This window comes from Harpia harpyja, chromosome 1, assembly GCF_026419915.1.
Source record: "Harpia harpyja isolate bHarHar1 chromosome 1, bHarHar1 primary haplotype, whole genome shotgun sequence".
In the NCBI taxonomy this organism is placed as follows: domain Eukaryota; kingdom Metazoa; phylum Chordata; class Aves; order Accipitriformes; family Accipitridae; genus Harpia; species Harpia harpyja.
The window spans coordinates 69,745,979-69,758,469 of record NC_068940.1 but is presented as its reverse complement, the minus strand read 5'-3'; the positions used below and the strand labels follow the sequence as shown (position 1 = coordinate 69,758,469).

At 45.9% G+C, this 12,491-nt stretch overlaps 1 protein-coding gene across 1 annotated transcript in view; it reads right to left on the bottom strand.

Moving 5' to 3' along the window:
* The window catches only part of ANKRD28 (ankyrin repeat domain 28), a 128,886-nt gene extending 119,746 nt beyond the window's left edge, over positions 1–9,140 (bottom strand). Inside the window, exon 1 of the mRNA XM_052798910.1 lies at positions 9,061–9,140. Within this exon, the coding sequence (XP_052654870.1) occupies positions 9,061–9,087 (27 nt within the window). The 5' untranslated portion in view covers positions 9,088–9,140. The remainder of the gene's footprint in view (positions 1–9,060) is intronic.
* Between the last annotated feature and the right edge of the window lie 3,351 nt (positions 9,141–12,491).

Genomic DNA, 12,491 nt, shown 5'->3' with positions numbered 1-12,491 from the left:
TCCTTGGCTACGAAGCGCTGAAGTTCATTAGAAGAAGATTTTGCTGTTCACTGACACTGACAGTCTGTGATATCCTAACCATTTCTGTCCTTCTCATTCTCACTTTAGTGCTTTACAAATCCCTTCACCTTTCTTTTGCTCTTGTTACGAAGACCTTCAAAGAACTCCTTGCTTCGGCTTTATTTCTTCTGGAGTAGATAAATTTGACTGTTATCATGCCCGATTGCAGTAATTATAATTTGTTAAGCTTACAGTAAAAAGAAGAATAGACAAATGTCTACAGACAAGTCATAAAATGTTACTTATTCTTTACCTGAAAAGTTCTATTTTAACACGACTACTCAGTCTGTGATCTAAGTAGTGTTAGTAATCTTTAAATGGCTGTGTGCTTGTGGATGGAAAGAAACAAAACATAACATCATGGGGTAGGAGTGGAAGAAATAAATAATGAGCTGGGTGGTTACTACAGGATCAGAAATGATAGAGGACAGTAATGGCATTTGCAACCTTGCAGGTGACAGAAGTAAAAAGAGAAAGTGTTCTTCTGCAAGTCCTCCTTAATACTGAAAATTATCCCCCAGATTGAAAGAATGCTTTAAAAAAGCAACAAATACAGCAGAGCTGTAAAACAAAATACTGCTCCTGGAACTGAGACAGGAGCAAAGGAAATGAAATGAAATGAAAAGTACCAATACAGGGTTCTAATTTGGCAAAGAGACTGCACAGCAACACAGTATCAAGCGTAAGACCTCCTTCTATTGATCTTCATGTTTCAACAAACATAGCAAGAACTGAACAGAACTTTGCAGTCACAAAGGAACAGAGGTAAGGGGCAGGGAACTCCATTAACATGCTATTTCTGAACTGGTTTTGCACCATGACTTGGGACATTTTGCTAATTCAAAACAATGAGTAATAACGTAACCAGAAAAATAAAGTTAGCATTTTGTTTTAATTCATCTGTTTATTTTATGTGTGCTTTTCCTTCATTTTGACCTACCAACAATACTTTGTGGGGTGACGCTGGCCAGAGAATGAAGCATTAGCAGCGGTAGAGAAAAATCAACAGACACCACCCAGGGATCTGAGGCAGGAAAGAGACATCCGTGCTCAGGATGAAAAGAAAAACTTTGCATAGACTACCTGCCCATCGTGAGCAATAGACAGAAGAAGCAGATGACCTAAAGATGGGACGGGGAAGGAGAGAATACCAATTACCCCTAACATTATACAAAACTGAGTCCGTAGTGATGGATTTAAATGACTACATTATGCATTAGTTACAGATTATGTTAGTATATAAATAACTACAGAACTTCCTGAACATGGTTTTTTTTCCACCCAGTTCAGCTGTCTATGACTCAAGTAGGTCCTTCAGCTAGGAGCTAGATATATCCTTGGTCTCTTGTGCTGCCACTGGATGACCACGTTCCTGAACGGAAGGTTCAGCTTCCTCCCTGTTAGAGGTACCAGTACAGATGGAGCTACCAAATGTAGAGGGCAAACAGCAAAATCTTGAAACAAAACACTGAATTCTTCACAATTACTAGAAATTCTGTAAGCTCTAAAAAGGCTCATTTTGGCCTCAATGCTTTAACTACTGCAATTTCATTCTCATTTTGTCACGCTGACTAGAATCCTTGCTTGTGCCCCATTTTCTTCCTTCATTAAGGTACTGTTCTATCTTCACTTTGCCAAAGTAAAAAAAAAATCCAGATGTACCCATGCCTTCTTCTCTGCACAGGATGGAAGTGAGGTACAGGATTTCAGCACAAAGTGAGAATGAACCTCAAGTATGACTGCATGATTGCAGAATGACCAAGAATAACTTGAGGCAAATGCTCATCAGCTGGAATAAGGAAGTCCACTAAGTGACAGTTCATTGTTTGAAAGTATGGAAACATTAAACATTTAGGATGGCTTCACAACAGTTCAGGACAGTCAAAAATAGACTAACCCATGCAAACAGGCAGAGTTATCCACAAAACCTGAACATTCACTAAGTTCTCCTAATATGAGTCAGTTTACGATTAAGAGGCATTCTTTCCTACTCTGGGGCAGGAAAGCTTCCCCACCCACCCCTGTAAACGTAGTTCTGAAGTTTAACAACACAAGATTAAGCAAAGTGGGTTTTTTTTCTTGTTTTACCCAAAACCCCAGTTTTAGAATAGGCAGACCTTTGCTTTACACTTCTCAAATTCAAATATAGTTTCAGTAATTTAGTGAGAAAGCCGTTTAAGTGTTCAGGCTGCCCTAAACAGGTAGGCTTTAGTCATGTAAACAACAATCTACTTAGGTGGTATTGTTCACTCAATTCACATACATACATTACTGTAGAAATAACCAATGAAAATGTAAGATTATATTCAATTCACAGTAAAGAGCATCTCATTATTATAGGAGAGAAGCCATTAGGTGCTTCAGCTAACAAGTAGTTCCTCAATATACAAGGATGCTACAGACAACTATTTTGCCCCTCTTTCATTTGCATATCACTGCTGATGCTTCCTCTTTAACTCTCTGCACCCACTCAGCTGGCTACAAGTCTCATCTTCCTTTCCCTCTCAGCTACTCAGTCCCATCACTCTTGCATTAGCTCTATTTTTTGTGCTAAAATGGGTCAGTGCTGTATAATTCACCAAAACCTGAGCAATCACAACTGAATTAACATGTTAAATGGTATATTCCCACCCCTTGGGTGAGAGTGCTAGTGTCGTTACAAAGGAGAGGAAGAATAACACTCCCTGATATTTCGGAGCTTAAATATTAAGAGTCTGTCTTCATTTGCACAAAGGATAACACCAAGACACCTTATTTCAGATTCATCTTCAAATGCCAATTAGAACTTGTCCTCCATCCCCAACAACGAAGGAAAACAAAACCCTCAAGAATCAGCACCGTAAGCATGCTCCCAGCACATAGCGATGGACTGCTTTGTTTATTTTTTTTATTTGTGTGAAATGTTTTGTGATTTATATTATGATACAGGTTATTTAAACACAAACATTATAAATAACTTTGAAACAGTTAGTCACTGTAACTAAGGCAATGAGTCTCCCACTCAATTTCCAGAAATAGGAAGAGAGGAATAGAGGTAAGAACAAAATAAAAAGTTGGCAGGAGCAAGAAAACAAATGATCAGATATTAGTTTGACCTCAGGAAGGCCCAGCTGACTGGAGAAAAAAATAAAAGGTACAGCAACCGAGAAACAAACTAACTGATAAAAGATGAGGTATATAACACTAAAGTTATTTAATTTCAGTCATCTTATTCCACAACCCATTTCAGTGAACGGAAACAACGACAGAAATCTGGGCATGTAACAATCCACATCAGATTGCTAGTTCAGAGTCTCAGCAGCTACTAGTTTCCTACAGGAATCATCGACTTTTTTGTGGGTGCTAAGGAAGTCAATTCTTCATAGGCAAGCGCACATTTGCCTCATTTTTTCCCCCCCGATATTTGCCTCCAAGTAATGGTCACAAACCTTCGATGCTATCTACATGAATAGACCTTTATACCTTCACAGAAGGCCACTGAGTTAACAGGATCTGCCATAAGGATCTGACTGCAGAATCAAGGCTTGCTTTGTTTCTCTCCCTTTTTTTTTTTCTTTTTTTTTTTTTTTAAAAAAGTTTATTTTCTTGACTGAGAAGAACTGCTTGTTCACAAGTCAAAAGTTCCTGAGTTATCATCAGGCAATCTGATCCCCCCAAAAGAAAACGCGGTAGAACCAGGTTCTCTCAACACATTCTAATGGAAGTGCTGGTAATTACTTCGTATAACAAGATAAACGGAGTTCAAGTTACTCAAAGTTTTCCATCAATTAAAGAAACTTATCTTTTCAGTACACGCGAGTTCTTACCCTGGGAACATGAGAATTAACAGTAAGACTTAAGGTGTCTTGACAACTATTACAACTCCCTGATGTAGTTATCTTGTATACAGTTAAAACAGATTAGATGCAAATTTTAGGAAGAATGTGTGATGGAGAATAGAACACAAAGAGTGGTTCTCAACTTCAACAAGATTCCCCAAAGTAATTTTTTTTTTTAAAGAACAGTAACTTTAAAGTAACTTCTACCAAAAAAAATTAAACACGTATCTCATTAGGCTATGTCTGAACAGAATTTGTAGAGCGGTAACATGTAATTCCATTCCCACCATATCCCTCCCTCATCGAGCAGCAGCAGCTCCTTTTCATCACCACAGGAGACCATTCCTCCTCTTAGTGTAACAAGGAACTAGTTGGGACATTTATTCTTGGCATGAATTCTAAAAGAATGAAGTCTAATGTTGGCAGTAATGAAAATAGCAACCATAGAGGCATTCAGAGCGTTCACTATGACACTGCAAACATTTGTTTAACTGCCAATTGAACAAGATCCATCTCAGCTAAGAGAAAGATATAAATGGGCAATAAAGAAGTCAGTGCTCACAGCCTTCAAGGACTTTCAAGATAAGTGGTCACTCTTAATATCTTCATGCAGTTGTTCATACTCCGATCCTTTCCACTCACATCTGACTTGTGGGAATAAATGCATTGCCTCAAGCACAGCCTAGTAGTCATACAGAAAAATCCCATACAAATTCCTTTCAAATGCCCATTATTATGAGCCCTAAGATTTCTTCCTATTACATATTTAAGATTCAGAGAAAACAGGAAATGCATAATTAAAACTATGATGTACTGAAAGAAAAAAAAATAAAGCTTTACCAACTGTAATGACGCTGCATCCAACGTGCTTTGCCACAAATAGTTATATAGCTGCAAAATTAAAGAAAAAATTCAGCCAGTTTTGATCAGAGCTTCATGCATTTCAGCAACACTATACTGAAATGTAGGCTTGTGCTAGCCTAAAAGACAACCTGTAGGCTTGTATGCAGGTAAGGCTTGTAACAGAAAAGCAACAAATCCCTCGGCTATTAGGCAATCCAAATTTCACCTACCCACTAAGAAAAACTAGGCTGTCAATTACTCCTTAGGTGTAAGAGAGACTAACTTTCAACCCTTTAAAGCAAGAATCTACCTGTTCTGGGAAACAGTTAATGTACCTAGAAGCTATGACTGAATTGCAAAAAAAACAGAAGACACTTAGCCTTTCACAGTTAGCTCTACAGAGTTGAGGGGGCTTTTGTACAGGACAGACCAAGGTATACCATTATGGAGACTCACAAGCAGGTTACTCCTTTTTCTTCCCCCAACCCCCGAAAAAACGTCTGATAAAACATCAGTGAACCTTGACCTAAACTTTGCTTTCAATGCAGTTTCTTACAGAAGAGTACCACAGTGTTTCAGGAAGAAACAAACTCTTATAGTTTCCTTCTCACTTGGCATTTCAGCAGTTAAAGCAGCTTCTCATCTAGAAGAACCTGGTATACAAGCACCAATCTATGCAGATAGTACGAAGGCAAACAAACTGAAGAGCAAATACCTTAATCATAAGGTACACTTACTGTATTCTTCATCTCTACCTTGAATGGCTTAACCTTCAGCGACAGAATTTGCAGATTTGCTTCCTCTGTTTTTAAACACTTCCATCCAATATTGCACAACAAACCAAGAGCAACGAGAACAATCTACAGCTTCTAACTTGACACTGGAATGATTGCTGTTTCTGCTGCAGAGTTAAAGTTTGCTATTGAGCCTTACAGGTATCAACTCTGTTCAATATAGTTCAATTTAGCTTCAAATGAAATTCTTGCAAATATGGCTTATGGGGTTTTTTGATAGCTAATATACTTTGAAAGCAAACATTAAGTCACTTCTGAAAATGCAATGTACACCCTCAATTATTTCAAAACTTTGAAAGATACTCCTACCTTGCAGGATTGCAAAGCAATAAAGCCTAAGCAGTGTTAACATGAATTTGTAAAGAATGTGCTTGCTGACTGCTTGCTGAACCCAAGGAAAGGCCTACTCTTCTCAGTGCACGAAAAACCTTTATTCTGAAAGTTAAACGTATCAAATCAGCCTCCAAAGACAACCAAATATTTGAGCTTCACAAACACATTAAGCATCTGTAGGATCAAAGTTTTGTTTATCAGTGTGCTAAGTAAATTAAGTCAACTGCAAGCAGAACTGGGATTTCACCCTCTGAGCTCAACTAAGAGCCTCAGAGCAGAATTTCTCACCTCATTGTAAGTTCTCACTGCAAGCTAGCGTAAAAGCAGCACTCAACTTGAAAAACTAAACTAAAGCAAGTGTAAGAAAATATCGAGCTGCTTGTATGCCCTAAGTCTACCTCTCCACAGCATAATTCTGACATTTAAACAAGTAACGCAGAGCCCTTCTACATTATCAAAGAACAAAATCAACAGGTTTATGTTGATTTTGGAAAAAAAATAATCTTGATAATTACATTAAAGTAATACTTAGTAGCATTTTTGTTCCAGACAGTTATTAGTGTGTCTGACTGTTATAGAAGGAAACTAGCAAATCACTTCCCTCCTTCATGCTAGCTGAACGGTACAAACAACAGAGCAGCCTTTGCGCTCCGTCATGAAACAGCCACCACTTAAGACAAACAGACTCACTATAGGGACTACAAACGTACATGACAATTTACTTTAGTCTAAATGAACACATCACTATGAAGCAAAGTATATGGTTCAAGCAAAGAAGCAGCATGTTTCATGAAATACTGAAGATAAACAGCTCTACTTTCATATAGTACCACAAGTTGGTTTTTATAATGAGCAAGTGGTGTTATAATCTTAGCACAGCATCTAGTCCTGAAGTCAAGACATCTTGCAGCATACTGCACACAAACACTGACCTGGAGGAATTATCTGTAAATTAGCAAAACTAAGATAATTCATGCTAATATGATTCCTCATTATTTTTGGCATTCTTCAAGAAAGCAATTTTAACAGAATTTAGTTTGTAATAACTGATTTCTCAAGCAACTGACACTTACCCACCAGAAATACAGCTGCTGCTAAAAATCACTCCCTCCACAAAAGCCTCTTCAAAACCAGCACTCCCCTCCCTCCCTCCTTTCCCTGCCCCTAGCACCCCCTTTTTAAGTGAAAGAATACTTCAATTCCCAGTGTATAAGTGCACCTTTATAGATCCATGAGGCCTCTAAAAAAAGTCCACCTCATGCTTCTGGATTAAAACCTGCATTATGACAGAAGCTGAAAGCCTCACACACATTACTCTGTCAGACCAGTGGTCCCACATAGACCAGTACTTCACCTCGGCATCAGTCAATAGCAGGATCCTTCCCAGAAGAAAAGTTGTGAAATACAGCACTTTCATGTTAACATAATCATGATGATGGGGTTTTTCTGAGTTATTTCACAATGATTACTTGCAGAAGAGTTGTACTTCTTGGATTTAACAGAAGGACTTATTTAATAGAAGAGATGAACAAGTGTTCTGTTCCTGTGGAAAGCCTCCCATGAAACCTAAAAGGAAACCTAACTCAAAGATGCTACGTGTATTTCAGGTCCACAATCGTTGCTTATTCACAGATGAAGTTCTAAAAATATATGAGACTTCACCAAGTTTACACACAATACGGCAGAACATAAAGATCTCAGCCCCGTATTGCTAAACGTTTTTTAGAACAAAATCCCAAGGGACCATGCAACCTAAGTGTAAAAAGACAGAGGTATATGCAGACTGATGAAAGGACTAGCAGGTAACCATGAGCTGAAACTGATCAGCATAATAAACAGACACAGGATACCAGTTGCCTAACCACTGCCAAGTTTCTAGGTGGGTTTTTTTCTGTGGCGCTTTTTTTGGGGGGGTGGGGTCTCCAAGCATTACAGTCAGTTATCTTAAGGAAGAGTATGGAGGAGACCAACAGCAGGGTGTATGAGTTTTCACAGTGAATTTGGTCTAACACACATGAAAACACAAGAAAACACATTTTCTAGCAAGCGTCTTTTTACAGGCAGCAAACTGGCAGAGCAGACCCTCCCACCTTTGTATCTTGAAACTGCACAAGAGACAATAGATAGGACAGGGTAGATACCAGAAAAGGACAGAGCAGCGAAGACAAGTGTTTTTCATAAGCTGGGATGGAAACCGAAGAGTCTAGCAAACAAAGAAGGGTGTGATGCGATGAAAGCCACAAACCACTACGGGCACGAAGAACCTTCTGCTTTGCAGAAGGGGAGCACGGACTCGGGGAAGGTTTGTCAGGACCACGGAGGAGAAAGATACAGCAGCCGAACAAAAGACTTTAAAGAAGGGCCTGAAAGGGAAAGGTGGTGCGGGGAGGGACGGGCGGGCAGCTCCCGGGCACGTGAAACTGCGAAGGGCAGCACTGCCCGGCTCCGGCAGGAGAGGAGCCAGCTCCCGTTCCCGGGCACGCCGCCTTCCGCCGCGCCTGCCAGCCGCCGCAGCCGGCTGGAACCCCGCACACCGGGCAGTCCCTCAGGCCCAGGCTGCCTCGCGCTGCCCCAGCGGCGCCCGAGGACCTTTCCCTTCCCAAAACACAGGCGCGGGGCCGGGCTGGCCCAGGGGAGCCCGCAGACACCCCCTCCCTCGCCACCCCTCCCGGGCCTCTCCTCCGCTCCCGAGGCGAGGGACACGGCAGGGACCCGCGGCCGGAGCAGCCCCGCGCGGGCAGGGCGCCGTCCCTCCCTCCTCCCTCCCTCTCGCCGCCCCGCCGCCGCGGCGGGCAGAGGAGGGCAGGGCAAGGGGCGGGCGGGCTCCCGCGGCCACCTGTTAGGCCCGATACCTGCGCGGGGCGGCGGCCCCCGGCCGCCCAGCGGGGCCACCGAGGGGGCACCGGCGTCCGCACCGGGAGCACATGGCGCCTCCCGCCGCCGGGCGGCCGCCACCCAGCCCCGTCCCCGCCGGGCCGCGGCAGCAGCCATGCTGCCTCCCCCTGCCCGCTGCCTGTCACACGCGCGCGCACACACACGCACACGCATGCATGCATGCACAAGCACACCACAGCGAGGAGGGGGCGGGGAAGGGCGCGCAGCCGCCGCGCCCGGCGGCACCGGGAGAGGAGGAGGAGGGGGGGGGGAGAGGAAGGAAGGGGGGAGGGAGGGGAGGGAGAAGCGGGCGACGGCAGCCGCCCCCGCGCACCCACCTGCTCGCGGAGTTTGAGGAACACCATGGCGAGGCCGCCGCACCAACCGGCCGCCGCCTCCGGCCACCAACGACTCGGCTCGGCTCCGCTTACCGCCCCGCCCCCCCCGCCCCGCCGCCCGCGCGCCGGCCACGCCCCCCTCCTCGCCCGCCGCCGCCGCGGCCGCCGGCGCCACCCCGCACCGGGGCCTCGCGCCGAACTCGCGGGGCGGTGGCGCGCGGCGGGCCCGCCAGGGGCGGGGCCTTCTCCCCTCCCCTTCCCTCCCACCCCGCCCCGCCGGCCCCGCCCCGCCCCGGCGCCCCGCCCCGCCGCTCTCCTCGCGCTCCCGAGGAGCTTCCTGAATTAACCGCCCGCCGGCATCAAAGGCGCCCGCCCGCGCCGCCGGCCGCGGCCCCGGCCCGCACCACCAAGGGCGGTGCTGATTGGTCCGCAAGAGGCGGGGCGGAGTAAGGGCGGCGCTGATTGGCGGGGTGGGCGAGGCGGGCTGGCAGGGGGAGATAACGTGAGGTGGGCACGTGGGGGGCGGCCGGGCCAGGGCTGGGGTAGCCGCGCTTCCCTCAGGAACCGCCGTGGTTTCCCCAGGCCTGCTCTCGGCGAGAAAAGCCCCGGGACGGGGGTTATCGGCACAGCCGGGCTCGGGGCTCGGCCCGAGGCGGGCGTCCTCCGGCACCCCTGTGCCAGAGGCAGCACTCGGCCCCTGGCCCCCTGGGGGAAGGGTCCGGCACCTGCCCGCGGCCCTCCGGGGGTGCAGCTCACCCGCCACCCCAGAGCCGGTGTGAGCCCCTTCGCTGCCGGGGGGAGAAAGCGTCACCCCACTCCCACCTATTTATGTCAGACACACGTTGCAGAATTACGGTCTCATCTACTTGCAGCTCTGCTAACGGAGGGATGCGTTACGCCCTGGGGGTCATCCAGGCCCAGCGCGGGTGCTGGTGTAGGTGTGGAGTTGTAGGTGTGGAGTTGCATCGTACTCCCCTCGTGTCTCCTGGCAGAGGTGCCCATCGCAGACCCTGGCATGGGAGGAAGGAGGAGCGGCAGCAGAACTGACGGGTGCTGGGTAGCGTGAGCAGGCCGAATAAAGGCACAAAGACAATGACGAGTTACCAAACAGTGAGATGGAGCGGCCATACACAAATGGAATACAGAAGATAGTAAATTCTAAAAAGAAAGATTATTTCACTATGTTTTAAATGTTCATCATTTTTGGCAGAGGATCGGTAGAGATGTCACCTGTGTAATTCTCATACTGTATTTTGAGAAGTAATTTACAGGCTTGGTGGTAGGCCTCTGTCCATCAAACACAAAGAACATCTTCATAGATAGGACTTTAAAAACCTCTTGTGAAAGGAACAAAAAGCAGCATACAGAACACAGAAATTAGATGAAGTGTTGCTCTTCTGTAAAATAACACTGCAGCCAGCCAGTCCAGCATGGTAACTATGGTTTGGAAGGGGTTCTTTTCTCCTGAAATTTTATTTCCCCCCCAAAAAATTAGCAGACTGAAGAGACTGGTTTTTTTGGAATGGCATACTGCTACAGACAACGCTGATACAAGTGTTTCAACATTCTTGACTTTCCTGTAGCTTCACAATAGACTCTGACTTCTCCTTAACACTCTACATGAAGTTAAATCTACTTAGACTTTAGTATTACCTTAAGAAGAAAGAAAGTTTAATAAAGCAACTAAGTGTATTCTGTGTTGTGATGGGCCCACCAGAGCCGTTCTATCACTCCCCCTCCTTCTCAGCTGGACAGGGGAGAGAAAATATAACAAAAAGCTTGTGGGTCGAGATGATAAGGACACGAGAGATCACTCACCAATTACCGTCACGGACAAAACAGACTCAGTTCGGGGAAAATTAACTCAATTTATTACAAATCAACCGGAGTAGGGTAATGAGAAATAAAACCAAATCTCAGAACACCTTCCCTCCACCCCTCCCTTCTTCCCCGGCACAACTTCACTCCCGGATTCTCTACCAACCCCCCCCAGCGGCATAGGGGGTCAGGGATGGGGTTTACAGTCAGTTCGTCACACGTTATTTTCTGCTGCTTCATCCTCCTCAGGGGGAGGACTCATCACACTCTTCCCCTGCTCCAGCGTGGGGTCCCACCCACGGGAGACAGTCCTCCGTGAACTTCTCCAACGTGGGTCCTTCCCACGGGCTGCAGTTCTTCACGAACTGCTCCAGCATGGGGCCTTTCCACGGTGTGCAGTCCTTCAGGCACAGACTGCTCCAGCGTGGGCCCCCCACAGGGTCACAAGTCCTGCCAGAAAACCTGCTCCAGCGTGGGCTCCTCTCTCCACAGATCCGCAGGTCCTGCCAGGAGCCTGCTCCAGCGTGGGGTTCCCACGGGGTCACAGCCTCCTTCGGGAACCCACCTGCTCCGGCGTAGGGTCCTCCACGGGCTGCAGGTGGATATCTGCTCCACCGTGGACCTCCATGGACTGCAGGGGGACAGCCTGCCTCACCATGGTCTTCACCACGGGCCGCAGGGGAATCTCTGCTCTGGCGCCTGGAGCATCTCCTCCCCCTCCTTCTTCACTGACCTTGGTGTCTGCAGGGTTGTTTCTCTTACATGTTCTCACTCCTCTCTCTGGCTGCCGAATACCTCCGTCCCAACATTTTCCTTCTTAAAAATGTTATCACAGAGGCGTTACCACTATCACTGATTGGCTCGGCCTTGGCCGGCGGCAGGTCCATCTTAGAGCCGGCTGGTATGGGCTCTCTCGAACACAGGGGAAGCTTCCAGCAGCTTCTTACAGAAGCCACCCCTGTAACCCCTCCCACTACCAAAACCTTGCCACACAAAGCCAATACATGTGTGAACACTCATTTGTGTGTTTTTGCCCCTACTCATGCGCTTGTTGATTCCAGTAGGAGCCTGGCACGTGAACATGTTCTCTTGATGACTGGCAACATGAGAATGGAAGGGTTTTCTATAGGTGCTAGCTGAGGCAGATCTTCTGTTATCTTTGAATACTAGTGGCCTGATGGGGTGTTCTTGTTTATGTTATTTTATTTTAACCAATTAAGATTGCAATCCTATTTTACTAGGCAAAGAAACAAAACTCAACATTGTCACACTTTCTAAATCAATTTTCTTGGCATCTAGATATGTCCAGAAATGCTGATTATGGTAATTAAATGTTTTAGTTAATTTCAAATAGCCCCCTATGTTAGTACTTGTGCATTGTACTTATGGGTTTTTTGTTTGTGACTAGAAGCATATTGTATGCAAATACAAAACAGGTAGATTTTGACACTCTGCAAAATGGTTGAGGACTGTGATGACAACGTAGTAAAGAGACCGATGGCTGTGGAAATTAGAGATAATTTTATCAATGCAGTCAGTGAAGGAGAAAATGACATCAGGAAATGTTGCCTTTGTTTGTCCTCAAATTAGACTGCTCCTTTTCAAAGTGAAAA